Genomic DNA, 27,573 nt, shown 5'->3' with positions numbered 1-27,573 from the left:
TTTAGAGTTGAAACAATCCTTTAGAAATCCACCTAGCTTAGTTTAATTAGATAGCAATTTTTTGGATCAGTTAGTATTTAAAGGACTTCATAAATGGTTGCCCAGTTAATGTAAATGTTCATCCAGATCTTAGAATGAGTATGCAAGTGTCCATATATCCTTTGACTGATCGTACTTATATGGTCTTCATTACTGTAGTTTCTGAGTACCTCATTGTCTTTCATATATTTACCCTTACAGCACCCCTGTGAGGTAGTGAAGTGCTATTAGTCCCCTTTTACAGTTGGGGAACTTAGTCCGAGAGAGACAAAGTAACTTTCCCAGCGTACACAGGAAGTCTGTAGTGGAGTACGAAATTGAACCCAGGTCTCCTGAGTCTCAATCTAGCATCAGAACCACTGGATGATCCGTCCTCAAAACATATTTTTGATGATCATGCAGGGCCAGGTCTATGGAATAGGCAGGATCCAGTTAGTTCTGCCTCTTGAAATCTATAGGGTTGTAACATGGACTACAATATTCACCTTTGCTTGTCGTTTTTTTTAATAATAGGATCTAATATTAAAAATAAATGTACCTTTCTAAATAAATCAGAACTAATTTATAAATTTATTATTCTAAAGGGATTATTGGCTTGTTTTTCCTCCTACTTCATGCACTTGCTCATTGAACTATTTTAACAGTTTACAGCATTGAGTCAATTAAATTCTTTTATCATTTCAGTTGCTCCACTTTGTTTTCTGTACCATGAACCTTCCAAATTGTATCAGATATTCCGTGAGATGTATGTGCGTTTTTTCTTCAGACTTCATTCCATATCTTCTCATCCTTCTGTAAGTTCATTAGGAAATAAGACCCAATCAGTCTATATTTCTATTTGTTATGGAACAATAATGCTTAGTAGCATGATATTATTTTATTTTCTTAAGTGTACATAGCTGAGTTATGTCCCTTTAACTATGATGAAAATGTCATGCACATCTGAAGTAACATTATATAACTTTATTTGAAATCCTATAATTTATACCTCAATAATAGTAAAATTCTCTGGCAAAGGCATATTTAATAATACAGTGGTCATGCTGTCAGGCTTTGGGGGCAGTCAAATTCAGAACAGCACTTACACATGTGTTTAAGTGCCTTCCTGAATGATACCAGTTAGTTGTGTGTGATATAGAGGTAGTAGACAATGGACTTCAGTGTTCTTTGAGTTACTCTGTAGTACAATTACATTGAATACCTCTATTACGAAGGCTCTTATGAGACTTGAGCACTATAGTTCATAGGTTTAGTCATTACTAGTCATTTTCAAAGGGGGTCTCAACTTAGCCTCTTCTTACTCATGCATCTTTGTGTATCAACATACTTGAATGCACTTTTTTAAGCACTATCATATGCTGGTGATGGAATTTGTGTGAATTCTGTGACTTGCATGTGCAAGTGTTTGTGCATGCAAAGTTATTTAAAAAATTGACTTGCATTTGTATAAAGTTTTGGTTGCCTTATTTTTTGTTTATGCTGTTTACAATATTAACTATTAATGTATAACATTCTTCTTTTCTATTTTGTATAAAATCTTATAAAGTATAAAATACTTTTATTTAAAAGAAAATGGCATTCATTTAGCTAAGCATACGATTTTTAAAATTCCCATGATTACAAGTTCTTCTTGCCCTACATAAGCTATAGAAAATGTTTTAAACTGACAAGTGTTTTTTCCATTAAGGGGTTTTATAAATGAAGAGAGCAATCATATTTCCAATTATGTAATGATGTATTATGAATTATGTGAACAGCACAGAAGAATGTCCAATAAAATTAAAATATGAGGGCCACTAAGAATCCATTGTGATAAAGATGGTGGACTATTTTGTTAAAAAGTGACTTACAGCTGATCCTGCAAATGCTTACTCCTGGGAATACCACTTAGTACTGTGAATAGTCACATTGATAGTCAAATAAATAAACCTCACAGTGGTAGATATTCTGTCTGGTAATAAACATTTACAGGATTGGGCCTATGCTTTGGTATATTAGCAGCATGGCATCCCAGTGTATGGGAATGTATGCTAGTTTCCATCATGATTTTTTAAAGGAATTTTTAAAATGGGGAAAATTTGTTTTTCCACAGTTTAGACCACTTAACTTGTCTTTGTAATAATTTGATTTGTCATTTTTTCTAATTATAATTCAAAAAGCCCTGCTTTTGTCTGTGTCCAGGTGTAGTGTAACTGGAGTCTATTTTATCAGAATAAAACTAAGACCACACAGATTGTGTACTACTGGGCCTTTAATAGACTTAGAGACAGATTTTTAAAAGATATTTAGGCATCTAAAATACAGATAAGTGCCAGTGCCGAGGTGGGATTTTCAAAAGTACCTAGTCACCTAACTACTATTGAAATCAATGGGTCTTAGTCATTTAAATGCTTTTGAAAATCCTACTTAGGCACCTATCTGTATCTTTTGGTGCCTATATACTTATAAAAATCTGGCCTTTAGACCTTAACCCTAGAGATACTACACGTGAGTGACTTGGAGTTGAATGCGACTACTCATTATATATAAAGTTATTCAGGTGTGGAAGTGCTTGTAGGATCAAGGCCTTAGAAGTTGAAGGGATCTGGTTTGCTCATGTTACTCTAGTTGTGTATCACTGTGTTAGGATATAGATATTCAGGCCTGTCTGTAAAGGCCTATACTCTAATTTAGGTGTATTCTTATCACTTACCTAGTTATAAAGGTATAAAAGAGAGAATCAAAATCACTGTCTGACTGTATAAGGCCTTGGCTAAGCAGAGAGGCAGCCATAAGCTGGGAAGTGAATGGTCACATCCTCACATTCCAAACTAGTCACATTGAAATAAGGTGCTATTGGGCTGTTAGGAATACAATCCTGTCCTGATAATGCCTATCGTCTCCAGAGAAAGGGAAGTGCCTAGAAAATGTAAAAGGAAACTTAGTTTGATAGCATCCTGTCTGGTAAGAACTCCCTTAATATCAATAGCTGGGATGTGAAATCCTCACTTCTGTATTGTTTTGTCATTATAGTTCCCACTTTGCTATTGTTTATTTGCTATTGTCTCTGTCTGGTTCTGTGATTGTTTCTGTCTGCTGTATAATTAATTTTTCTGGATGTAAACTAATTAAGGTGGTGGGATATAATTGGTTAAATAATCATGTTACAATATGTTAGGATTGGTTAGTTAAATTTTCAGTAAAATGATTGGTTCAGGTATAGCTAAGCAGAACTCAAGTTTTACTATATAGTCTGCACTCAATCAGGAAGTGTGTGTGTGTGGGGGGCGAATGGGAACAGGGAATGGGGGTGGGGAATTGGAATCATGTTTTGCTAAGGTGGGGAATGGGAACAGGGACACAGGTGTAAGGCTCTGTGGTGTCAGAGCTGGGAAGGAGGATACTAAGGAAGGAAACTGGAATCATGCTTGCTGGAAGTTCACCCCAATAAACATCGAATTGTTCGCACCTTTGGACTTCGGGTATTGTTGCTCTCTGTTCATGCAAGAAGGACCAGGGAAGTAAGTGGGTGAAGGAATAAGCCCCCAACACCTCCTCCATTTCCTTTTTAATCTCATCCCAGGTTGACCCCTGCACCTGGAATGGGCTCTGGCTCTTCCTTATCCATTTATCCACAAAATCCTTTACCCTGGCTTGCCAGAACCCGCAACTACCATAACGAGAGTTCGCTATACTCACTCTAAGCAGCTGCGCGGACTGTTGGGGAGGGGGACTTACAGGCTGCCACTCACCTATCTGATGGGATGCATTCGAGTCACGGCACCAAGATGTTAGGGGCTTATTCCTTCACCCACTTACTTCCCTGGTCCTTCTTGCATGAACAGAGAGCAACAATACCCGAAGTCCAAAGGTGCGAACAATTCGATGTTTATTGGGGTGAACTTCCAGCAAGCATGATTCCAGTTTCCTTCCTTAGTATCCTCCTTCCCAGCTCTGACACCACAGAGCCTTACACCTGTGTCCCTGTTCCCATTCCCCACCTTAGCAAAACATGATTCCAATTCCCCACCCCCATTCCCTGTTCCCATTCGCCCCCCCCACACACACACTTCCTGATTGAGTGCAGACTATATAGTAAAACTTGAGTTCTGCTTAGCTATACCTGAACCAATCATTTTACTGAAATTTAACCAACCAATCCTAACATATTGTAACATGATTATTTAACCAATTATATCCCACCACCTTAATTAGTTTACATCCAGAAAAATTAATTATACAGCAGACAGAAACAATCACAGAACCAGACAGAGACAATAGCAAATAAACAATAGCAAAGTGGGAACTATAATGACAAAACAATACAGAAGTGAGGATTTCACATCCCAGCTATTGATATTAAGGGAGTTCTTGCCAGACAGGATGTTATCAAACTAAGTTTCCTTTTACATTTTCTAGGCACTTCCCTTTCTCTGGGGGCGATAGGCATTATCAGGACAGGACTGTATTCCTAACAGCCCAATAGCACCTTATTTCAATGTGAGTAGTTTGGAATGTGAGTATGTGACTGTTCACTTCCCAGCTTATGGCTGCCTCTGCTGCTTAGCCAAAGGCCTTATACAGTCGGACAGTGATTTTGATTCTCTCTTCTATACCTCTATAACTAGCTAAGTGATAAGAATACACCTAAATTAGAGTATAGGCCTTTACAGACAGGCCTGAATATCTATATCCTAACACACTGATGTATTAATTGTTTGTCTTAATACTTAAATTAAAACTATATTAATGTTTAATTTGAATATATGAGTAGTAGTGAATATGTTTTCAGGGTGTGGTGGTGTTGTTTTGCTAGGGCATCGTGTCACTATGTTTGCTGTTTGAGACCCTCCTTCAAACCCATCTCCCTCAGCTCTTCTATCATCTTCGAGAAATTGGGGCGCAACCGTAAGTACTTGTTCCCTGTTTCACCACTTATTCATGACAATAACTGTAACTCACATTGTTCTGGAAATGATGTTCTGTGATATTGTAACTTATGGGAGATTTTTAGCAGCCCAAAGGTCAGTTAAGTGTCCAACATACATTGAAAGTCAATTGGAATGGGTTGCCTAACTTCCATGTGTGCTTCTGAAAGTCGTCCCCTACAGGTCATAAAATGGGCTTGCATCTTTTAAAATTCCAACATGAAGCACTGTACTTCCCTCTTTGGCAATTGAAGGGTGAGCATATTTGGTTTGTTTTGGCATACCTTAAACAAACAGTGGTTTGTCTAAGGTATGCCCAAACAATAAACCCCCTGAGAATAAAAACTCATAGGAATTCCAGTATCGCAGCCAAAAGGAACTTCACAAGAATTTCCCTGGCCTACAGGCTCGATAGTATATCAGGAAAATCCTTAAGATCTTTTCTGCCTTGTATATAAATGCCAAATTCTCAATGTGTGGTTTTAGCCAGAGGCCAGATTCTACAATTAAGATTGGATATTAAACAGACTTCTGCTTTCCTTTATATTACATTTTTGACTGAATTACTGAAAAATTAACTCTTAGGAACCAACTCACTGAAATAAGGATCTGATTTCCAAACAGATCTCAATAATTCATGCCAGATCTGCTAGGACTATCTCAGTTCATTTCTTGGGGAACCGATGGTTGGATTACAGTGTGACAGAGAGAATATTAAAAGAACAACAGTGAACTATCCTAATGCAAAGGAAAGATGGGAAGAATAATCAGAGGCCTATATGGCTCCATCAAGGAGCACTTTTACGACCTGAAAATCAAAAAAGGAGTTATGCAAAAAAAATGGAAATATGGACTAATTGCTAAGGTTGACTACAAAAGAATAGCACACGCATGTAGGGACAAAATCAGAAAGGCTAAGTCACAAAATGAGTAACACTTAACAAGGACCATAAAAGGAAATAAGAAGAGGTTCTATAAATACATCAGGAGCAAAAGGAAAATGTAGGATGGAGGAAAATGTAGGTTCTCTATTTAGCATGGAAGGAGAGCTAATACCAGACAACATCAAGAAGATTGAGGAGTTTTGCTTCAGCCTTCACTAAAAAGGTTAATGGTGACCAGATAGTCAATATAATAAATATGAACAACAAGGGGGAAGGAACACAAACCAAAATAGGGAAAAAACAGATTAAAGAGTATTTATATAAATTAGATGTATTCAAGTTGGCGGGGCCTGCTGAACTTCATCTAAAGGAGCTAGCTGAGCAATCTCAGAACTGTTAGCAATTACCTTTGAGAACTTGTAGAGGATGGATGAAGAAGTCCCAGAAGACTGGAGAAGGGCAAACACAGTACTTGTCTTTAAAAGGGGAAAGAAAGAGGACTCCAGGAAATTGTAGATCAGTCAGTCGAACTTCAATACCTTATAGTTTGTTCCCAGCCTGGAACAAATTATTAATCAATCAATTTGTAAGCAACTAGAGGATAATAGACTTATAAGGAATAGCCATTATGAATTTGTCAAGAACAAATCATGGAAAACCAACCTAATTTCCTTCTTTGACAGCCTAGTGAATAGAGGGGAAGTTGTAGACGTGATGTATCTCCATATTGGCAATGTTTTTCACAGTCCCACACAGCATTCTCATAAACTAGGGAAGTGTGGTCTAGATGAAATTATTAGAAGATGGATGCACAACTGGTTGGAAGACCGTACTCCAAGATTAGTTATCAGTGGCTTGATGTCAAACTGGGAAGACGCATCCGGGGGGGGGGGGGGCCATGCAGGGGGCTGTCCTAGGTCCAATACTATTCAATATTTTCATTAATGAGTGGAGAGTATGCTTATAAAATTTGCAGATGACACCAAATTGGGAGGGGTTGCTAGCACATTGGAAGACAGGATTCAAATTCAAAATGATCTTGACATATTGGAGAACTGGTCTGAAATCAACAAGATGGAATTCAATAAAGACAAATACAAAATAGGGTTAGGGTTAATAGTACACTTGGGAAGAAAAAATCAAATGCACAACTACAAAATGGGGAATAACTGGGTAGGTAGTAGAACTGCTGAAAAGGATCTAAGGTTACAGTGGATCACAAATTAAGTACGAGTCGTGTGACTAAAAAGGCTAATATCACTCTGGGATATAGTAAGAGGCGTGTGATACGTAAGAAGTGGGAGGTAATTGTCCCGTTCTACTCGGCACCGGTGAGGCCTGTAGCTGGAGTACTGTGTCCAATCCTGGGTGCCACTCTTTAAGAAAGATCTGGACAAATTGGAGCGAGTACAGAGGAGAGCAATTAAAAATATTAAATGTTTTAGAAAAACCTGACCTATGATGAAAGGTTTTTTCAAAAAGCCGTGTTTACTCTTGAGAAAAGAAGACTGGCAGGGACCAGTTAAGTCTTTAAATATGTTAAGGGCTGTTATAAAGAAGACAGTGATCAGGTAGGACAAGAAGTAAATGGGCTTAATCTGCAGCAAGGGAGATTTAGGTTAGATATTGTGAAAAACTTCTGTAAGGGTAGTTAAGCTCTATAAGAGACTTCCAAGGGGGGTTGCAGAATCCCCATCATTGGGGGTTTTTAGAACGGCTAGAACAAACACCTGTCAAGGACGGTCCAAGCGTACTTAGTCCTGCCTCAGTACAGAGGGCCCCAACCTGGTTCTCCCGTAGATGATACTGTAATATAAATAGTAATAGCTTTTCCCCAGATTTTTAAGAAGGGAATGTCTAGAATCATAGAAGATTAGAGTTGGAAGAGACCTCAGGAGTTCATTTAGTCCAGCCCCTTGCTTGAAGCAGGACCAACCCCCAACTAAATCATCCCATCCAGGGCTTTGTCAAGCCGGGCCTTAAAAACCTCTGTGGATGGAGATTCCACCACCTCCCTAGGTAACCCTTCCAGTGCTTCACCACCCTCCTCGTAAAATAGTTTTTCCTAATATCAAATCTAGACCTCCCCCACTGCAACTTGAGACCATTGCTCCTTGCTCTGTCATCTGCCACCATCTGCCATCTCCTTGCTCTGTCATCTGAGAACAGCCTAGATCCATCCTCTTTGGAACCCCGCTTCAGGTAGTTGAAGGCTGCTATCAAATCCCCCCTCACTCTTCTCTTCTGCAGACTAAATAAGCCCAGTTCCCTCAGCCTCTCCTCGTAAGTCATGTGCTCCAGCACCCTAATAATTTTTGTTGCCCTCTGCTAGACTCTCTCCAATTTGTTCACATTCTTTCTGTAGTGGCGGGCCCCAAAATGGATACAGTACTCCAGATGTGGCCTCACCACTGCCAAATAGAGGGGAATAATAACTTTCTTCGATCTGCTAGCAATGCTCCCACTAATGCAACCCAATATGCCATTAGCCTTCTTGGCAACAAAGACACACTGTTGACTCATATCCAGTTTCTTGTCCATTGTAATCCCCAGGTCCTTTTCTGCAGAACTGCCGCTTAGTCGGTCCCCAGCCTGTAGCAGTGCATGGGATTCTTCCATTCTAAGTGCAGGACTCTGCACTTGTCCTTCTTGAACCTCATCAGATTTCTTTTGGTTCAATGCTCCAATTTGTCTAAGTCACTCTGGACCCTATCCCTACCCTCCAGCATATCTACCTCTTCCCCCAGTTTAGTGTCCTCTGCGAACTTGCCGAGGGTGCAGTCCTGCTCATCATCCAGATCATTAATGAAGATATTGAACAAAAACGGCCCCAGGACCGACCCCAGGGCACTCTGCTTGATACTGGCTGCAAACTAGACATCGAACCATTGATCACTACCTGTTGAGTCCGACAATCTAGCTAGCTTTCTATTCACCTTTCATCCAATCAATAGTTTTTTAACTTGCTGGCAAGAATACTGTTGAAGACCATTACAAAAGCTTTGCTAAAGTCAAGGAATATCACATCCACCGCTTTCCCCATATCCACAGAGCCTGTTATCTCATCGTAGAAGGCAATTATTTTGGTCATGCATGACTTGCCCTTGCTGAATCCATGTTGACTGTTTCTGATCACCTTCCTCCCCTCCAAGTACTTCAAAACGGATTCCTTGAGGACCTGCTCCATGATTTTTCAGGGGACTCAGGTGAGGCTGACCGGTCTGTAGTTCCCTGGATTTGCCTTCTTCCCTTTTTAAAAGATGGGCACTATATTTGCCTTTTTCCAATCGCCCGGGACCTCCCTCGATCTCAACGAGTTTTCAAAGATAATGGCCAATGGCTCTGCAATCACATTAGCCAACGCCCTCAGCGTGCATTGCATCTGGCCCCATGGACTTGTGCATGTCCAGCTTTTCTAAATAGTCCTTAACCTGTGTTCTTTTTGTTTTTTTTTTAAAAACAACTGAGGGCTGCTCACCAGTGCAGCAGCCCTGACCACCTTCTTGTTGCTAACATACCTGTAGAAACCCTTCATTGTTCCCTTTCACATCCCTTGCTAGCTGCAACTCCAGTTGTGCCTTGGCCTTCCTGATTTCTCTCCTGTATGCCTGAGCAATATTTTTATATTCCTCCCTGGTCATTTGTCCACTTCGTGTAAGCTTCTTTTTTGTGTTTAAGATCAGCAAGGATTTCACTGTTAAGCCAAGCTGGTTGCCTGCCATATTTTGCTATTCTTTCTGCACATTGGGATGGTTTGTTCCTGCGCCCTAAATAAGGCTTCTTTAAAATACAGCCAGCCCTCCTGGGCTCCTTTTCCTCTCGTATTAGCCTCCCAGGGGAATCATAGAGTATCAGGGTTGGAAGGGACCTCAGAGGGTCATCTAGTCCAACCCCCTGCTCAAAGCAGACCAATCCCCAATTTTTGGCCCAGATCCCTAAATGGCCCCCTCAAGGATTGAACTCACAGCCCTGGGTTTAGCAGGCCAATGCTCAAACCACTGAGCTATCCCTCCCTGATCCTGATCCTGCCCCTCAGTTCCCTGAGGGAGTCAAAGTCTGCTTTTCTGAAGTCCAGGGTCCGTATTCTGTGGCTCTCCTTTCTTCCTTTTGTCAGGATCCTGAACTTGACCATCTTCATGGTCACTGCTGCCCAGGTTGCTTCCCACTTCTACTTCCCCTACCAATTTCCCCCTGTTTGTGAGCAGCAGGTCAAGAAGAGCATGCCCCCTAGTTGGTTCCTCCTTTAATTGCACCAGGAGGGGTGTCTTTGGTTTTAGGGCTTTGGGTGGAGCTGACCTAGAACCCTGTCAATTGGTTTCGTGGGTTAGGAAATTTTTATATTAATAGAATTGATTTGCAGCCCAGTCGTAGAAGATACTGAACATTTCTCTACCAGTCTTGATTACGGTTTCAGGACACAACTGCCGCATAAATATTAATAATCATAATAATAAATAATAATAAACAAAGACTTGCAGGTCATGGAATTCTTTTTGAAATGGTATATCTGTAATTTGTGAGAGAAATATAATACTTTCTTGTTTTCAATTGTTTACAGACTACGAATATCGTTTAAATGGATGGTACGAGCATTCTCTGGTTACTTAGCTACAGACCAACTTCTGCTTTTGTGGGACAGAATCCTAGGATACAATTCTCTAGAAATTCTCGCTGGTAATGAAAATTTTATTTGTGGATAATTTTAAAGATAATACATGACAAATTAACATTGATGTTACCAAGAGAGGAAAATTCAATTCTTTTTATGACTGCTGAAAACAGATTTGCTGAAAGTCAATATATATTAAATAGGTAAAGTGGTAATTCACAGATTTCCCAGTTCTTACAGGAATTGTCAGTGAGTTAAACTGGTTTTATTGTGACTACTTCTCCATTATTATTAGTAGTAGTATTTTCCTTTGATAGCATTGATAAAGTGCTAGCTGCTTTGTGAACATAAAAGAAGGCCTGTATGTTCCCTGCCCCAAAGATAGTGTAGTGCATTAGTCTAGTTTACATTAGTTTGTCACTGCTATATGAAAGATGTAGTTCTCCCTGCCCCCCCACCCAGGGAAAGATGACTCCTTTACTATCAGTAGGAGTCCTGAAAATCCTCCTTGTTTTCTACTACTGTATACCCCTGCTCTTTATTTACTTTTTTTAGTAACATCATTAATTAAATTAATTAATTATAAATTTTGTAAATTTTATTATATTGACAACAAGCATGCAAAACATTTCACAAGTAATTTAAAGTGGAATTAGAAGCTTGCTTTTTTAATTGAAAATATCACACATCTGATTATTACAGAGGCACAGTGTGAGGCAAGAAGCTAGTCTGATACAGGAGCTCAATAAAACGAAAAGCTCTTGCCCTAAGAATAGAAGATTAGTCTTTCAGTTAGATTTGCATCTGTATGACGTATGCAGAGAAAGGCTATCTCCCTTTATGAGAGAAACTAATTTTAAAGTCCAAAAGCAACATAAATTAATAAATGAGCCCTCTGTTCACATTATGCATTGAAATTTTGCTCTTTAAATAAATGTTTATCCTCTGCCTAGAAAAGAACCAATTTAAAATGTTATTTTTAATCATGTCTTTCACACAGTTAAAACCCAGTCAGGTTAAACACATTATTACTCAACTTTTTCCAAAAAGCACAGTAACATACTTATTCATTTTTATGAAAGAGTAGCCACCTGGCAAGAACTAAAGCACTGAAATCCACTACTTACTATCCTTCAAAACCAGAATGATTGATAAAAAGAGAGAGAGTGCTAATAATTTTAGATCAAGATTAATTCTTACAATTAATTAATAGGTCAGCAGTTTAAATATTGTGCATTCTTTTTCAGTCCTGGCAGCTGCTGTGTTTGCTTTCCGAGCAGTGAACCTGATGGAGGTGACATCACTGGCTGCAGCTGAAGTAAGGATAAGTTTCAATTAGAGTAGATTGAAATAGTTCTTTATGCATTGCCAGTCAGAGCAATTTAAGCTTTAGATATACATGGCATGCAATACAAAGTTCTCTGCTTAAATTCTTACTTTAGGTAAAAACTCAGAGGAAGTTACAAGAATATAGTGCATGAAATTCCTTTTTTGGCACGTTACAAAAGCATATAAAATGTTATATTTGTTATAAACAACACAGTCTCACTGAATTCTTTGTGTATCTGAGATGAGTTTTTTTCACTATTTTAATATATGGTCTAAATTTATACTACTGTACTAATCTGATTAAAGAATATTATACTTAAAAATTGGGGAGGTTTGTACAGTCATTTTTATTAATAATTATAAAGATAATTGCTTCTGTGCCTTTTGATATTACATAAATTTTAAAAGGTTGCTTTTATCAAATAAATGAATTTGAAATTTCATTTTCACAAATGTCGTCATGTTATGTATGTGAAAACTGGCCAGAGTGAAGGTGGTTATTGTTACTAATTAGTATTTTTGTTAATTCCCCCCCCCCAAAAAGCTGATAAAATTTCATTATATATTATGGAATGTTGGTGATAACTAGTTATATTTTTTAAAAATATATATTTCCATCAGATGATCACTCACTTTCAGTCATCATTAAAGTCACAGACTTATCTTACAAGTGCTACCCAAGACGCAGGATAAAGATTCATAATATACAATTATTTTTAGAAGCAAGTTGAAATGTTAAACCTCTTGTGAATGGTGTCATGTGTTTATATTTGAAGTAAGCCTAAAGGGTAAAATAAAGTGACTTTACTTGCTTTCTATACATATTGGTGCACTTTTTTTTTTTTTTTTTTTTGGGGCACATTGAAATTTTAGATTGAAAAATCTGGGGAAAAAGGAATCTTTACAGACTGATATGAAATAGCAAAGTTTAGAAGGTAATTACTGTCAATATCATATTCTACAGTCAAGTTTGCCGCAACTTTTTCTGATTTCTTAGGTACTGCTTCAGAGAAATTTGATTCAATTTTCAAGTTTAGCAAATCCTTTTTATTCTTTTTCCCAGGCTGTACTTGCTGACCTTTCAACCCTGAAGGTTATGCCTCTTCTTCAGATCTTCCTGTTTGCCACTGTCACTTGATCTGTTTCAAGGTATCTGACACCACACATCCAGTCTTTCATTAGAAACTAATAATGAACTATGCAATGTCTGCATAAAACCAAAATTAAACTGTATGTATATGTCACTTACAGATCATGTTCTCTTCACAGTTAAGTGTAAGTTTTTCTACATATAAAATAATAACTTTACACACTAACCTGTGCATTTGCATGCTGCTGTATTTCAACATAACAGCAAATAATATAACTGATGAGATATGAGAATGATTACTTATGCATATAAATAACACAAATCAATGTATAAAATGCATGTAAAATGCAATAAAACAAAGGTAATGTAGTTAAATTCTTGATCTAATATGAGTGCCGTGACAGAGCCACTAATATCAGATTGGAGAAAACTGACTTTCATCTGATTATAACTTATTCAAGCCCCCCACTACAAGAATGTCAACTCAAGAGTACAGTAATACTTGAAAACATGCTTTAACTTTTGGGAACTTTTATCTCATTTCCTAGGAGAAATCAGAGAAATGCTTCTGTTCCATTACTGTTTTCCAGGAGCTCTTTTCATGTTCTTCCCCATTTAACTTCTTTCTTTTTAATCTATTCATCCCCCACAGCCTTTCTAAGATGTCTATCACTCAGTATCAAAGGATGAGAGTCTCAAAAGTGCCTGAGAGTCTTGCCTTGCAAAAAGTGCTGGATATAACTTCCTCTAGAACTTGTCAAAGCCTAGCTTTAAGAGACTGTGCTCATCGCAACTGTCCATGTGGAGCTGGCTAACTGTGGGAAATCTGTTAGTTTCTAAGGTGCCACAAGTACTCCTGTTCCCTTTTGGGGAAAAAAGGGACATTGCACCTTTAAGGGATCTCTTATAACGGGTGAGGTGGAGGGGGGAAGCTTACAGGGATGGACAGGAAAAGGGCAGGGAGCAGGGCCAGGTTTGGAGAAGGTCGCTACACTGCCCTTTCTGCTGATAGGAAGAGCGGCAGTGGGGAGAGGGATATCTATTCCCTATACAGCCATGGCTGACAGCCACCCACCCATGAACTCGGCAAACCTCTTGACTTGCTGTGGGCATTACAGAAGTTGCCCTTTTCCTTGGGGGACCGGGAAGGAATTTTTTCCCTCTCCATTAGATTGGCTAAAGTGAGGTGGTGGTGGGGTTGCCTTCCCACAACTGGTCTGGTACCCAGTTGGGTGAAGCTGCAGGGTTAGGTTATAATGTCACAACTTAGTACGTAAAACTAATTACAGCTGTGCTGTGCAGGTACTTGTTATGGAACAGATACCGTTATCAAATAAAGTGGTGGAAAAAGATTGGAAGGAAAGCATCCTGTAAAGGGGGTTTGGGGAATCCTATGTCTTCCACAGTGGGGAACTGACCCTCCTCCTTTTCCTAGCCCCTTTAAGGAAGCCAAGGAAGGGTGCTTGGGGCTCCTACGTCTGGAACAGTGAGGAGCCAACTCCCCCTCTTTTACAGCAGGGGTTCTCAAACTGGGGGTTGGGACCCCTCAGGGGGTCATGAGGTTATTACATGGAGGATCACAAGATGTCAGCCTCCACCCCAAACCCCGCTTTGCCTCAAACATTTATAATAGTGTTAAATATATTTAAAAAGTGTTTTTAATTTATATGTGGGGAGGTCACACTTAGAGTCTTGCTATGTGAAAGGGGTCACCAGTACAAAAGTTTGAGAACCACCGTTTTATAGCCTCCTCCCCCCACTTTCACTTCATATAAGGGGAGGGCAGAGGGGTTCCAGCAATGGGATGGCTGGGACAAGGTTGGAGGTTATATGGAAATAATTAAGGAAATCATGACCTGGACTATACAATTTGGTGCCGGGTACTGCCAGATATATTAAGTGAATAAAGTTGCAGCCTGATGAAACAACATCCATTGCCTTCTGTTTTTCTTCCAGCATGGATGCATAATGAAGGTGGCAGTTCTTTCTTATCCCCTATCCCACACACCTTTTTCGAGAGGGGTGTGTGTGTGTGTGTGTGTGGCCTCTGCTAGTCCAAGAGCTCAGGCTGCAACTCAGGATCATGCTCATATCCCTGCATGATTGTGTATTGCACTGTCACTAGATCACCAGGTGGCCCATCTTCTATTGATTATAATTTCTTTTTATGATATTTCTGGGGATTCTGAAATTGTAAACTGAGAACCATTAGGATTAATTTATTACTTTATTTTAATACCTAGAAAAGGATTATAGTCAAAACTGAGTGAAGTGTATAACATTGCATAACCCATGCATTCACCATATCACTTTGTTTTGGACCAGTTTCTACCTTCAAATACAGTATGTATGTGTGCGGAACTTGGACCTCTGTATTTTAAGAGAGATCCAGCTTCCATTTACAGTAGACTGTTATCTACATGATTCATATACAGCATTAACAATGCAAATATTAGTTTTTTTTAATAGACCCAAAAAACCATACCTATACCTGGCATATAAATTGGGCATGCTGAATGTATGACAGTAAGGCTATGTCTACACAGCAATGTAAGCCTGAGCATCCCCACGCCCCAATTGTGTTAATTAAGGGCTCAAACCTAGTGTCCCAGGACTTTGCAGGGCTGGAGGGTCTGAGCCCATGTTAAGCTGAGATCTTGTGACCGAGCCCTATTGCTTTCCTATATGTACACAGCCTTGGTCTGACCCGGATACTGGAAGTCCTCTGGATGTATCCCAGAGTTCCTTGGGGCAACTTCCTTAGTCCTCTCTCTACTGACAGTCTGCAGTGTAGTCTGTTGCTAATGGAAGCTAATGGAACCTCCCTTTGTCAGTTTGAGTACATTGACACTTCTTGTATGATTGACTGCATGGCCATAATCTCAAAACAAACATCTAACAAAAGAGTTAATTACAAACCTATTTCAAAGTAGTAGTATGACAGAAGACTAGGATCTGGCAGCTGACTATATTTTTCAATGGACAGGAGTAAACAAAATTTGTGCAAGACAAAGAGTGTGGCTAATTTTTATGCCTTGCATTTTTTTTAACAAATAAGATGGATCTCTTTTATATACCTGCTTATTAGGACATACATTTGATATTGGCAAGCAAGGGCTCAATTTAAGCTCTGGGGTTTACTAATGACTCTATAGTTAGTTTTTATTCAACAGTTTTGGTGGTTCATAGAAATATTTTGTACTTATGTGGCACTTTTCATCTGAAAATCTGAAACTGGGATTAGTTGTAGTTCCCAAGACCGCTTACTAATGTTAAATCAGTACTAATGAACTGTAGATAGCAGTGGTATTTAATTGTTTTCTATCTGTACAGAATTGTGTCGTAACTTTTTTGTAACTAGTGACATGATATTTTTCCTCTTTTCACTTTCTTTAAATGCTGCTAGGTTACAAAAAAAAAAAAAAAAGTTGCTTTGAAGGCCGATTCTGGTTCCTTGATGTGAAGGTTGGACTGTGGAAAATCGGCATTGTTACAGCTTACCAAGGAAGTTACAGTTATCTGTATTCATGTTACTAGTGAAAAATTTGTTTTCACCAACTTGACAGACATATTAGATATTTAATTTTAGTTCACTGATTTTTAGTTTAGACTGATACCAACACCCACTCCCCCAACACACACTTTCCAAATTCAGGCCAGGGGACCCCTCCTTGTCCCTTTACTCTTCAATACATAGAATGAAAGAATTGTTGGACTGGAAGGGACCTCGAGAAGTCATCTAGTTGAGTCCACTGCACTCATTGCAGGGCTAAGTATTATCTAGCCACGTGTTCTCACAACAAAATTTTTGGTGGCCTTGGAGTACGGCTACCAACTCTTGCTGGTGACCGCTATAATAATTTTTCCGAAAATACTTAATTAACTTTAGGAAAAACATATAAATATGAGCATATACACATCCAAATCATAGTAATTTATTTATGTAAGGGTTTTTTTGCAGACTGAATAATAAAAATAAGGTACAGTTGTCTCTATTCTTTACTAGACCTAAACAGAATAGAAACACAGATAAGGTACATGGTATGTTCTTGTCTTATTGTTGTTTGTTTTGCTTTTTTGGCTGCATTTTTTGTTTTAGACTTGCTAACTACTATCTCTGCATCTGTGAAAAATGATTTTTGTACATTTGTTAATATCGCTTTTCACAGAAGACTTCTTCGCTAGCTGGGAGGCAGTGAAAAGTGATATTAACAAACATATAAATATCACTTTTCACAGCAGACTTACTCAGCCCTGGCAAGTTGGGGGCTAAATTAAACCTTAGGTAGGGAGGTAGTGTAGGTGATGGGGTGAAGGGGTCAGGGGATGCGGTGGCCAGAGCTGGGGTGCCAGAGCCTGTGACCGGAGCCCACACTCGCGCAGTTAGAACATGCCCGGAGCCTGCTGCACACCACCCCAGGGCAGAAGCCAGAAGCTCGAGGCCCATTTTCCCCAGGAAGGTGGGGAACTCACATCAGCTGTCTGCTCCTCTGTCATTGTGGCTCCAGAGGGGAGCAGGGCCAAACCCATCCTGGTGGTCCCAGGGGAGGGGCCACTGGTTTTCCCCACCCTTCCAATCACTGCCCAGAAGGCTGTAGCCGCAAGAAAAGCCCCTGATGGCCGCATTTGAGAGAAACACTGATCTAGACCATCCCTGACAGGTGTTCGTCTAACCTGCTCTTAAATCTCCAATGATGGAGATTCCACAGTCTCCCTAGCTAATTTATTCCAGTGCTTAACCACCCTGACCGAAAGTTTTTCCTAATGTCCAACCTAAACTGCCTTTGCTGCAATTTAAGTCCTTTGCTTCTTGTCCTTTCCTCCAAGATTAAGGAGAACAATTTTTCTCTCTCTTCTTGTAAAAACCTTTTGTGTACTTGAAAACTGCTATCATGTCCCCTCTCTCTTGTCTTCTCCAGACTAAACAAACCCAATTTTTTCAGTCTTCCCTCATAGGTCATGTTTTCTAAACCTTTAATCAATTACTATATGGAAACTGATTCTCAAGTAGTAGTAACAATTTGGAAAGTGCCCTAACCCTGTGGAACACCTTTTCCTATTTAGCAACATGGACAGGGGCTACTGGCTGCTAGATTGTCTAAATGAAGAACAGTACCCATTACTGGCCTTACAGTGCTGCTTTTTCCTGTTATTGTGGCTTGTACCTCAATGAACATGTAAAACAGCCATGTGTTTAGTCAGGTCATATTTTAAAAGCTTTAAACTGAAAATCTTGCTCTCCAACATGAAAGACCTGATGCTGTTTTGGTCTGCATTTGTATGTGTTTTGAACATCAAGCTTTTTACCAGATAAAGCTTTTCCTCCATAAGCTGCAGGTCCCTAGCCATTTGGGTGTCCTATGCAGCCCCCCATGGGGGGGCTGTGTGGGGCCCCAAGCCTCTTTCCCCCCTCCCCCCGGGTCTGGGAGGCAGGAGCTGTGGGGTGGCACTTTTGGGGGCCCCACAGACCCAGAATGGCCCAGGGGATTAGTGGGGGGCTGGGAGCAGCCCGCTCCGCTTCCCTTGCCCCAGCCTTGTCGCTTGGGGGAAGGGATTTCCCCCCACCATACACACACACACACACTCACCAGCGGGAAGTGGAGCAGCCCGGCCTTAGCCAGCTCTATTCTGCCAGTTCCCAGGCGCGGTGCTCCGCTTCCCGCCACCAGTGAGTGTGGGGTGGCTGGGGGGGAAACTTTCCCCAACCTCCACCCGAGCCCCACAGCTGGGGCCACGTCATTCCACTTCCTGCCGCTGGTGAGTGCGGGGGGCGTCCTTTCCCCAACCTCCCCGCACTCACCAGTGGCAGGAAGTGGAGCGCCATGGCTGGGAGCTGGTGGAGTAGAGCTGGCTGGGGCCGGGCTGCTCCGCTTCTGCTGCTGCTGGTGAGTGCGGGGTCACTGGGGGAAGAGGTGCAATGGGGGTGGGCCGGGGGCAGAGCAGGGGGAAAGGGTAAGAGGCAGGGTGGAGGGAATTATCCGGGGCCCCACACCCCACTGGGGATGGCCCCGCCCCTTGCAGTGGGCGCAGCCCATGGGGGGTGCGACCAAGGGATAGGGCTGGTCACTGGGGCTCAGGCTGCCACGTATGCAGCACCCAGCTGCTTAGGGCACCATGAAATTTGGGGCAGTTTGGTGCCCCAAATTTCATGGTGCCCTGTGCAGCTGCATATGCCTAAGGATGGCCCTGATAAGCTGTGAAGAAAATCAGTATCTTCGTAATGGTAAAGGTCAAAAATTGCAAGGAAAAGAAATAACCTTTTCAATCTCCTAAGAGAATAGTGCTGAGTAAAAGAAAAATTGAACTGTGAGAAAGGCCAGGGTGCTGAAACAGTTAAACACATGCAGATGGAAGCCATGATTTCTTCCCCTTTCTTTGTATATTCAGCACTATAATGTAGTTTTGTTCGATCCATTTTGATTTCCTAAATCCTGTCTTTGCAAACCATAGCTTAAAGAAAGTATAAACCCTCTCCCCACAGGACTTTTTAGGAAAACCACCTCCTTCTCAAAGGGATGCCATCTGTAATATGTTATGAAGGAAACAGAAGGTACAACAAAGTTAAAAGGCTCTGCCTAATAAATCCTGGAAGAAGATGCAAGGGTTCATATCAATCTATCACGGTATTAGATGGCAATTTCGACACACTATTAGGACAAGTAATTAGTATGGGAGAGCCGATTTTAAGCAAGAAATAAACTATACAGGCAGGAATGTGAAAACATAGGAGGCTAAGGATGAAGTATATTAGGCTTATACTGTGTTGCAAATCAGGTTAATAAAGGTTAACAGAGGATCAAAGTCCACTGAAGAACAAAAGGTTGCTGGGGTTTTCCCCAAGACAATAGAGGCTGATGATCTGGATCATTTTCTTGCAGTTGGGTCTCACAAGTTCTGCATGTAAGGACCAAAGTAGTTCTGATATTCAGAAAGGGTATGCTGAGTACCTAGCCGATTCCTGTCAGAAAATAAGCATGAGACAGGATGAGTGATCTGCAAGTATGATCTGGACTAGAATGTGGATGTCAATATTCCAAGCTAGATGTTTGCCTATCTGCTGACCTGCCAGGTGAACAAAAATATTTGCTTGTGTACACTGAACACATTTGATTTAGAAACACTGAGTCACAATAAAGATAGAATCTCACAATGCCAATTTTTTAGAGTCACTCTGCTGGGTTGAACTGAACTTTAATACAGGTCACTACAATACTACCCTAACAATATAATAGTCATTAATCTATTGAACATAACATAAGAACAGCCATATTGGGTCAGACCAAAGGTCCATCTAGTCCAGTAGCCTGTCTTCCGACAGTGGCCAATGCCAGGTGCCCCAGCGGGAATGAACAGAGCAGGTAATCAAGTGATCCATCCTGTCGCCCTTTCCCAGCTTCTGGCAGACAGAGGCTAGGGACTCCATCCCTGTCCATCGTGGCTATTAGCCATTGATGGATGTATCCTCCATGAATTTATCCAGTTCTTTTTTGAACCCTGTTATAGTCTTATGTTCTACTGTTAATAAGGGCATTATTTTACTAGGCTTTTGCTGAAGGGATGGCTTCAGGGATAAGAAGTTTGGATGAGGGAATTTACAATTTTCTTGGGTGATTTCTATGAGATGGGGTGTGGTTGGTTTAGAAGTTGTCATATTTTGAGCTTTTATCCTTAGTTTTGTATAAGGAATTATTTGTACAAGGTTCTAGAGCATAACAAAGAGATGTAGAGAAAGTGAGAAATAATGTGTTATGTTAACTGAAAGAAGATGAGTGGAGGCATTTAGGTACATAATTAAATTAGAATCTTTCTTGTATGATATGTACAATAGAGTTCTATAAAGTGAGTAGAGGTTTAAATATTTAGATGATTTAAGTCCAAGCTGTTCTCTGTAGCGTACTCCTCGAATGGCAGTCAGATTTGTTCAGACCCTTCCCTCTCTGAAATGATAAGCTGCTTTTTAAGGAGGAAGAGCATATTTGAGGTTAGTGATCTATCTGTCTCTTCAGAGATGATTTTTCCTTCCAAATAATGTGGGTTGTTGCCTACTAATAAGCAGTTTATATAAACATCTCTTTGTATTTTCCTAGTTTCTACATTTATCAGAAGCAAACAAAATTTGAGACACAGAGATAATTCTATTGGTTATTCTATTTGTTGTGTTCCCAACCAGTATTTTTGTACATTGGGACAGTTCTAAACATGTTCATAATAATCTCAGTCCTGTCTTTTTATTATTGACAAAGTAAATAATAGTCTTTCCTAAATAAAACTATTCTTTGCACAATAAGATACGTACAATGCAGAAAATGTTATAGTATAAATCAGGGGTCTCCAAACTTTTTGAATCGCGAACCCGCAGGGCCAGCTCTGGGGAAGCAAAAAAAAAAAAAGAAAAGAAGAAGAGCTGTAGCAGGCGTGCTACCGAAGACGGAGCGGGGAGAGCTGAGCTGTCGCCGGCGTGCCACTGAAGAATAAAAGGTCCAGGAGCGCTGCTGCCACCGTGCCGGCAGTGCTCCTCCTGCCACGCACCCCACTTTGGAGACCACTGGTATAAATAACCCTTAATAGACAGGAACTGATTTTTTTTTTATTCACACCTCAAAACAATTCTGTGCAGACTATTCTAAATGGTAAGTCTTTCTCATTTTTGGTTTTGTTTTATCTTCTGAGAGATTCACATTAAGTTCTAAAATTATATAAAGCTTGGAGGAAATCTTTTCTAAACCAAAATTATTGAAGCAAGTTTCTCATAGTCTTAAAAGTTGTCTTATTAACTTCTTTCAGACTGAATTTTTGATCTACTTTTAGAAAAATATCTTTAATTTGAAAACACGATGGTAAGATTTTTTTTTCTGTTATGAAGTGCATTTTTTTTAAAGAAAGAGCTTTCTGTATTTCTCTTCCCTGATTTGAGTCTACACACTCAAACAAAGAAATGTTGCTGATAAATTACACTAAATTCACATGAAAAGCTATCTCAACAATAGATGGAAGTCTGCTTTGTAGCTTATGGAGAATTGTGTTGTGTGTGTTCAAATGAGATCTTTACATTCTCCCTTCTGCAAGTTATTTTGGCAGTAGCCATGGGCCTCTGAGGTCAGGCTGGCATTGTGATGTCACAAAGATCTTGCCTTCACTAGGAAAAAAGATGTGCTCTTAACTCATGTTGGCAACACATGGTAACTAACTTGAGCTAAAATTCTAGTGAAAACAAGGCAGTTGGTAGTTTTAACTCAAGTTAGCAGGTTCAGGTAAATCCTAGGGCCCCCCATAGTCAAGGACCTCGCTGGACTGGTCCAACCTCTTCAGAGACCCAGTACCTTTGTTAAATTTCTGAGTTAGCTGGCTTTATTGTTAGCCATTTTAGCTTGTTTATTTTCTTTATAAAAGTATTTCTTTTATTAGTTCACTCACCTCACAGATCCTGTGATGGAACTGAAGGGGAAGAGGCCAGGATTTTAGAGGGTGCCTCTTGTCCTGTGTATTCCCCACTTCAGACCTCCCACACAAGGTATCTAACTTGCTTGTGGGAGGACACTCTCTTTCCTGTCATGTGAGCTGCAGCACACAATAATAAAGGGGCAGGCAATTACTTCACAATTGCTGTCTAAACTGGACAGATTATGTACTGAAGAGACCTACAAATTAGTATCTGTTCCTCTCCCATTAGAGATTAGTTAACATGCAGCAGCTCCTTCGGCATATTCCCATTGTAGGAATTGGCAGAGCTGCTATGTGAAGCTCTAGCTACACGTTTGCTAAACGTTATGCACTAGACTTAGCCTTCTGGTATGATGTTCAGTTTGGCAGAGTGGTGCTTTGGTAGAAAGTGTTTCATTAGAACTCCATGTCCTATCTTCCTCAGATGACAGTCTTGCTTATCAAACTATCCCATGAGTGGAAATGTGCAGCGGCCACTCCCTTTCCCTTGGAATCCTATTTACAATTTCAGACCTGAGGATGCAGTTGGAGAGGACTGAGGAAGCTGATGGAGGTGCCTGACTCTCCACCTTATAGCTTGAGCCTTGCAGAGATGCAAAATTTGTATCTGCATCCAATCTGTGATCTGCAAACATGGATGCAAATATCCGTAGATATAAAGCAGATATCCTCAGAATGTGCAGGAACAATGAAGGGAAGTGAGATGGGACACGAGCACTTTAAACAACACTGCTATGAAACGTTCCACCCTCAGAGCTGCACTGCTGGCATATCCCCCTGAGTGTGAGTGCAGAGAATCCATCACAAAGAATGCTGGTTGCAGGTGGGTAACTGTCATTTAGTGAAACTGAAGCCTCTTTCCTTTTGGGTGCCTTACGCTCTGGTTAAAATCTTGGCAGATGCCAAATGAATGAGTTCAAAAGTGACTTTTCAGTCAATTGTAACTTCCATTATAATTTTTTCCCACACCCAACTAAAAAGCCTGCTCTGAAATCAGGGCTAATTGCATGCAATAGAGGGAGGCTGTGGTGAAGCTGAGAAACTGCCCACAAGCACTGAAGAGATTAAAGAGAGTGTATGGGCCCAGCTCGCTCTGCCCTGTTATATCTGCAGCCAGTGTCAGGCCTGCAAGGGAGAGAGACGGAGGCAGTCTAGCTCAGTCTGGGGTCAGAGGCAGGAACTAGCTGCTGTCCTGCCTGAGGGAAGGATAGCCACATCTATCCGTGTCCGTCCCTTGTCTCCTCCCCCCCTCCACGCTGGCAGGATAGAAAGGGAGGGCCAGACCTAAGGGTCTAGTTCCTCTCCACTCTAGGTAAGGGAAAATGAAAGTGCCACTCCTGCCATGAGATTCATGACGGAGGGTGGGGAAGATCAGCACACAAACTGCTTGTTTTCAGTGGCAGTTAAATCATCTGTGCTCCCTTCTCCTGCATGTGTTGTTTTCAGGAAGTGTGTGTTCCCACCACTGTTTAATTGTCTGAAGAGAGAGGCTGCAAAGCATCTGGTAGGTCATTTTAACATATAAATGTGTTCATATAAAATTGCTGTTCAATGAAGGCACAAAATAATCACAGAAGTGATAGCAACTGAGTTTATTTGAACTAAAAATCCTGTTGATTAGGAGAATTGAGGCCTTCTGCTGCGGATACAACATTGTCATACTATTTAGAAGGCTCTAGTGTGGCATTCAATAAAGTGTCCGTATATGGACAATTTCTCCTTTTGGCATGTACAGCGGCAGTATGGCAGTGAGCTTTGGAGCAGCAGCATTGATTAGGGATTTAGCATGACATGGTTGGTTCTTTTTCCTGATCCTGAAAAATATTCTGATTAGACCTGAGAGGGGCCCAGATGTCATTGCTATCTCCATGGTTGCTCCACTGGAAACTTCTAAGGTACCTACAATCAGCTAATCCCTTGTGCGTTATTTTCCACCACGACCTTTGTCTTTCCTCTCTGTCTTTGCCAAACAAGAGTCCACGTAGCCAGCCAGGACAAATCTAACATTGCAACACTTTGCTGTAAACTAAAAATAAATTAAAATAAAATGTCATGCTAAATATGCTGCTTAACTGTTTGATTCTTATAAAAGCTTGACCGGACCTCGAGTGGCTAATACGGTGGTGTGTCCACCAAGAGGAAGATCAGAGCAATTCAATTAAATATTGCTCACAGCCAAGAGAAGTAAATCTTGGGGTCCACAAATGGCTAATTGACTCATTTATGTGTTGTGCCAGGGGTCTTCCAGCAACTGAACAGAAGACATAAAGCTGCATTTTCCTTTCTCCTGTTTTTCCTCTTCCAGCGTGTGTCTTAAGAAGAAACAAACTTAGACTTTTTCAGCAAAACTGGAGAGCTAACATCTACCACCTAAAATTGGCTCTTTGTCCACAAAAGAACCTTTAACACCATCTGAAAAACTACCAATCAAGTGCAACTACAAGCTCTATGCAAATAAGAGGCTATAAGAGAAATAGTTACAATGAACATTTACTTATGTTTTAAGTGTTAGTTTTTTTCTTTTGCTTCACTTTTTACATGTATTTAATAAATATTAAAAAAAACTTCTTTGATACCCAATGCACAACACAATCCTGAACACAAATTACTGTTAATATTGTGGCAATAAAAAAATAATTAAAAAAACCCAGATGACGTTTATACTGTAGTAAAATGGTGAGTGCCCAGGGCTTCCTGGAGTTTTGGTAGGGTCCAATTTTGAAAATTTCCTCCCAATTCTGTTTTAGTTTGTGTAACCAGTTTCTGCCTAACAGATTTTGCCTTTGTCCTTGGATCACTGGGACTAGTAACTTTTTTCTTTTGGCACAGAATCTACCACCTGGATGGGTTCTGTGGCGTAGACACACGGGATCACTCCTGCATTTGCTAGTGGACTCAGTCACTGTTGATACGTAGATTCATTGATCACAGTAGCTAAAGCCCCTGTATTACATGTGTACTGACTGATGGTTTAACTCTACTGTTACTTCATAAGGTCCCACTTTCTTCTCTTCTTGACAGTATCTAGCCCATATCCCTTCCTTTGTGTCTTCTTCCCCCCTCAAGGTAAAATGTCCTCTGCTTTCTTCCTTTTTTTTTGGCCTTTTGGAGTCTACCTTCCTGGCTTGATTGATAGTCACCTTTGCATTTTCTGGCTACGTGTCCAATCTTGAGGCTTTTTGTGACACTGGTCTTTACAGACGATGTAAAATGAGCTCCACAGCAGAAACACCTTCAGGAGCCTGCATCCCTTTCAGCTGGTTTTGCATTTTGTTTATTGAGTCAGTCTGATCGCACCTGTATTCTAAGTGAAAATCTTGTAAGTTTTTCACCGCTGCTTCCATTGCTGTTGCTAATTCTATTGCTTTGGGCCAGGTTAAGTTTCCTTTTGCCAGCAATCATCTTTGAATTCTCTCATTATTAACATCACAAACCAGTCCATCCCACAGCATATCCACTGGGACATTTAACTGAATAGTGCTCATTTGAAATCTTTTTAGCTCTGCCACATGTACAGCTACAGTTTCACTTTGCCTCCTCATTCTACTGTAAAATGTTCTACAGTAATGTTTGGTTTTGGCGTGTAGTGCTCTGGTAAAACCTTCTTCATGTCTTCTAAACTTGTATCTCTGGGTTACTGAGGCTGTAACTAACTCCTTGACAGAAAGTAAATTTTATTGCCACAGAACTGTTTGTCCTTATTTGCAAGAAAATTGTGGCCCAGTCTTTGTAAGTATTTCTTTATTAAACTCCTTAGTTTTCCCATAAATTACATTCTTATGTTGTTTTCAGTTTTGAAAAGGACTGCTGTTCAATGCAACAAAAATAAGCCTACTTGCAGAGTGAGAACCTGCTGCTTTATTCAACTGCATCACAGAGTGGTAGGGAAAAAATCCCACTGGATAAAACAGGAGGTTAAGAAGGGATGAAGCCAGGCTCCATCCATCCGGGTAACCTAGTTAACCCTATCATGACTGCTTTACGGACTATACTTTCCTAACAATTTTATACAGTTCTCACAGCACCCCATCCCTAGTCTGGATCTCAAGGTAGAGAGCTGCTGGTTTCTCTGGGGTTCATAATGCTCCTGGTTGAAGGGGCTTTTAAGTCATTGTAACAGCTGTCTCCTATTACCAGATCTCCATTGCTAATGTGACGGGATATCTAGGTTCCCTCTTGGACATAATTAATAGGTGTAGGACTTACTTTGGTCAAAAGAGAGGGGGATCCTAAATCTACTGCCACCTCATTTTTTCCCCTTCAGTTAGATTCAGATAAGGTTCCTAGCCCTTGATTTTTTGCAAAAATCTCTCTCTCTTGCTTGCTCTCTTCAGTAACTCAATAGCAGCTAAAGGAATTTTTCTAAAATTTCCCCAAAAAAATAATCTCTGGGATGAGACTGATGTTGAAACTTTTCATGCTCAGTGAGGACTTTTTCAGAAAATTATGGGCATGTGAAATCAAGGTGCTATGAAGGTCCTGACAAGGACTATATATTTTGTATACATTACATGTGCATGTTCAAATACTACCTTCTGCTGCAGGTGTCAATTTCATTGTCAGACGTGTTCAAATGTATATGATTTATATTTCTCTTCAGTAGGTCACAGTCTTTGCAGCACCAAGTGCTACACTGGCAATTTATCAAGAGTCCAGGGGGAAAACCGATTTGCATTTTCATTTACATTACTTTACGTGAATTTGCTGTCAATTTGTATTCTTAGTGCTGCAATAAAACATGCTATATTGAATAAAAATTGGTTTTACTAAACGTATAGCTGTGTCTTGTCTCACTATTTTCATTTAATTATTTACTTTTCTCTCTTTCATCTGCCTCTTTTCTCTTTTTTGTCCTTTTTGTTCCTTCTCACTCTTGCCTACCTGAAGGTTGTTTTTTCTTCCTTTGTTTCCTCATTTGTTTCACTTCCTTACTTTTCTATTTTCTGCATTTTAAATTCTGCCACTGACTGTCGTTAATTTATTCTTTTTCTTTACAACCTATTTTATTGAGCAAGGCCTCCTACCTCCCCACTCTAATGGGCAGGCAAGTATCATTCTTCCCCATTTTACAGATGGCCACTTCTCGCAGTACAGGTCTCAACTATGGCAGTTGCAAGTCTCATCCACTTCCAATCCACATGTCATCCAACTTTACTTTGAAATATTGCTCTGTCTTTTTGGAGCAGCACAGAAAGGCAAACCAGCTTCAAAGCATCTCTTAAGAGAATCATTCAGTTATCCTTGAAGCATCCACTGAGAAAGAGTTGAGATACG

The 27,573-nt window shown here is 40.3% G+C and overlaps 1 protein-coding gene and 1 long non-coding RNA gene across 4 annotated transcripts in view; both read left to right on the top strand.

The window, feature by feature from the left end:
- TBC1D19 (TBC1 domain family member 19) overlaps nucleotides 1-18,768 on the top strand; it is a 112,318-nt gene extending 93,550 nt beyond the window's left edge. Inside the window, exons 17-23 of one of the 2 annotated variants that reach the window (XM_084626596.1) lie at nucleotides 724-833; nucleotides 4,835-4,926; nucleotides 10,389-10,504; nucleotides 11,687-11,757; nucleotides 12,832-12,917; nucleotides 13,020-13,043; nucleotides 13,511-18,768. In XM_084626596.1, coding sequence (XP_084482722.1) covers nucleotides 724-833; nucleotides 4,835-4,926; nucleotides 10,389-10,504; nucleotides 11,687-11,757; nucleotides 12,832-12,906 — 464 coding nt within the window. In that variant the 3' untranslated portion in view covers nucleotides 12,907-12,917; nucleotides 13,020-13,043; nucleotides 13,511-18,768. The other variant, XM_084626595.1, reaches the window with a different exon arrangement.
- A 59-nt stretch (nucleotides 18,769-18,827) lies between these two features.
- Nucleotides 18,828-27,061, top strand: LOC311519742. Of its 2 annotated transcripts, XR_014711360.1 has the most exons (4): nucleotides 18,828-21,488; nucleotides 22,724-23,122; nucleotides 23,746-23,803; nucleotides 24,537-27,061. It is a non-coding gene; the product is annotated as an uncharacterized lncRNA (long non-coding RNA). The 2 variants fall into 2 exon arrangements; XR_014711361.1 differs by lacking the exon at nucleotides 18,828-21,488 and having other exon boundaries at nucleotides 21,729-23,122.
- Nucleotides 27,062-27,573: the final 512 nt, after the last annotated feature.

This window comes from Lepidochelys olivacea, assembly GCF_965140295.1.
Source record: "Lepidochelys olivacea isolate rLepOli2 genome assembly, chromosome: 4".
NCBI classification, from domain to species: domain Eukaryota; kingdom Metazoa; phylum Chordata; order Testudines; family Cheloniidae; genus Lepidochelys; species Lepidochelys olivacea.
The sequence above is the reverse complement of the archived record's forward strand: the minus strand, read 5'-3'. Positions and strand labels throughout refer to the sequence as shown.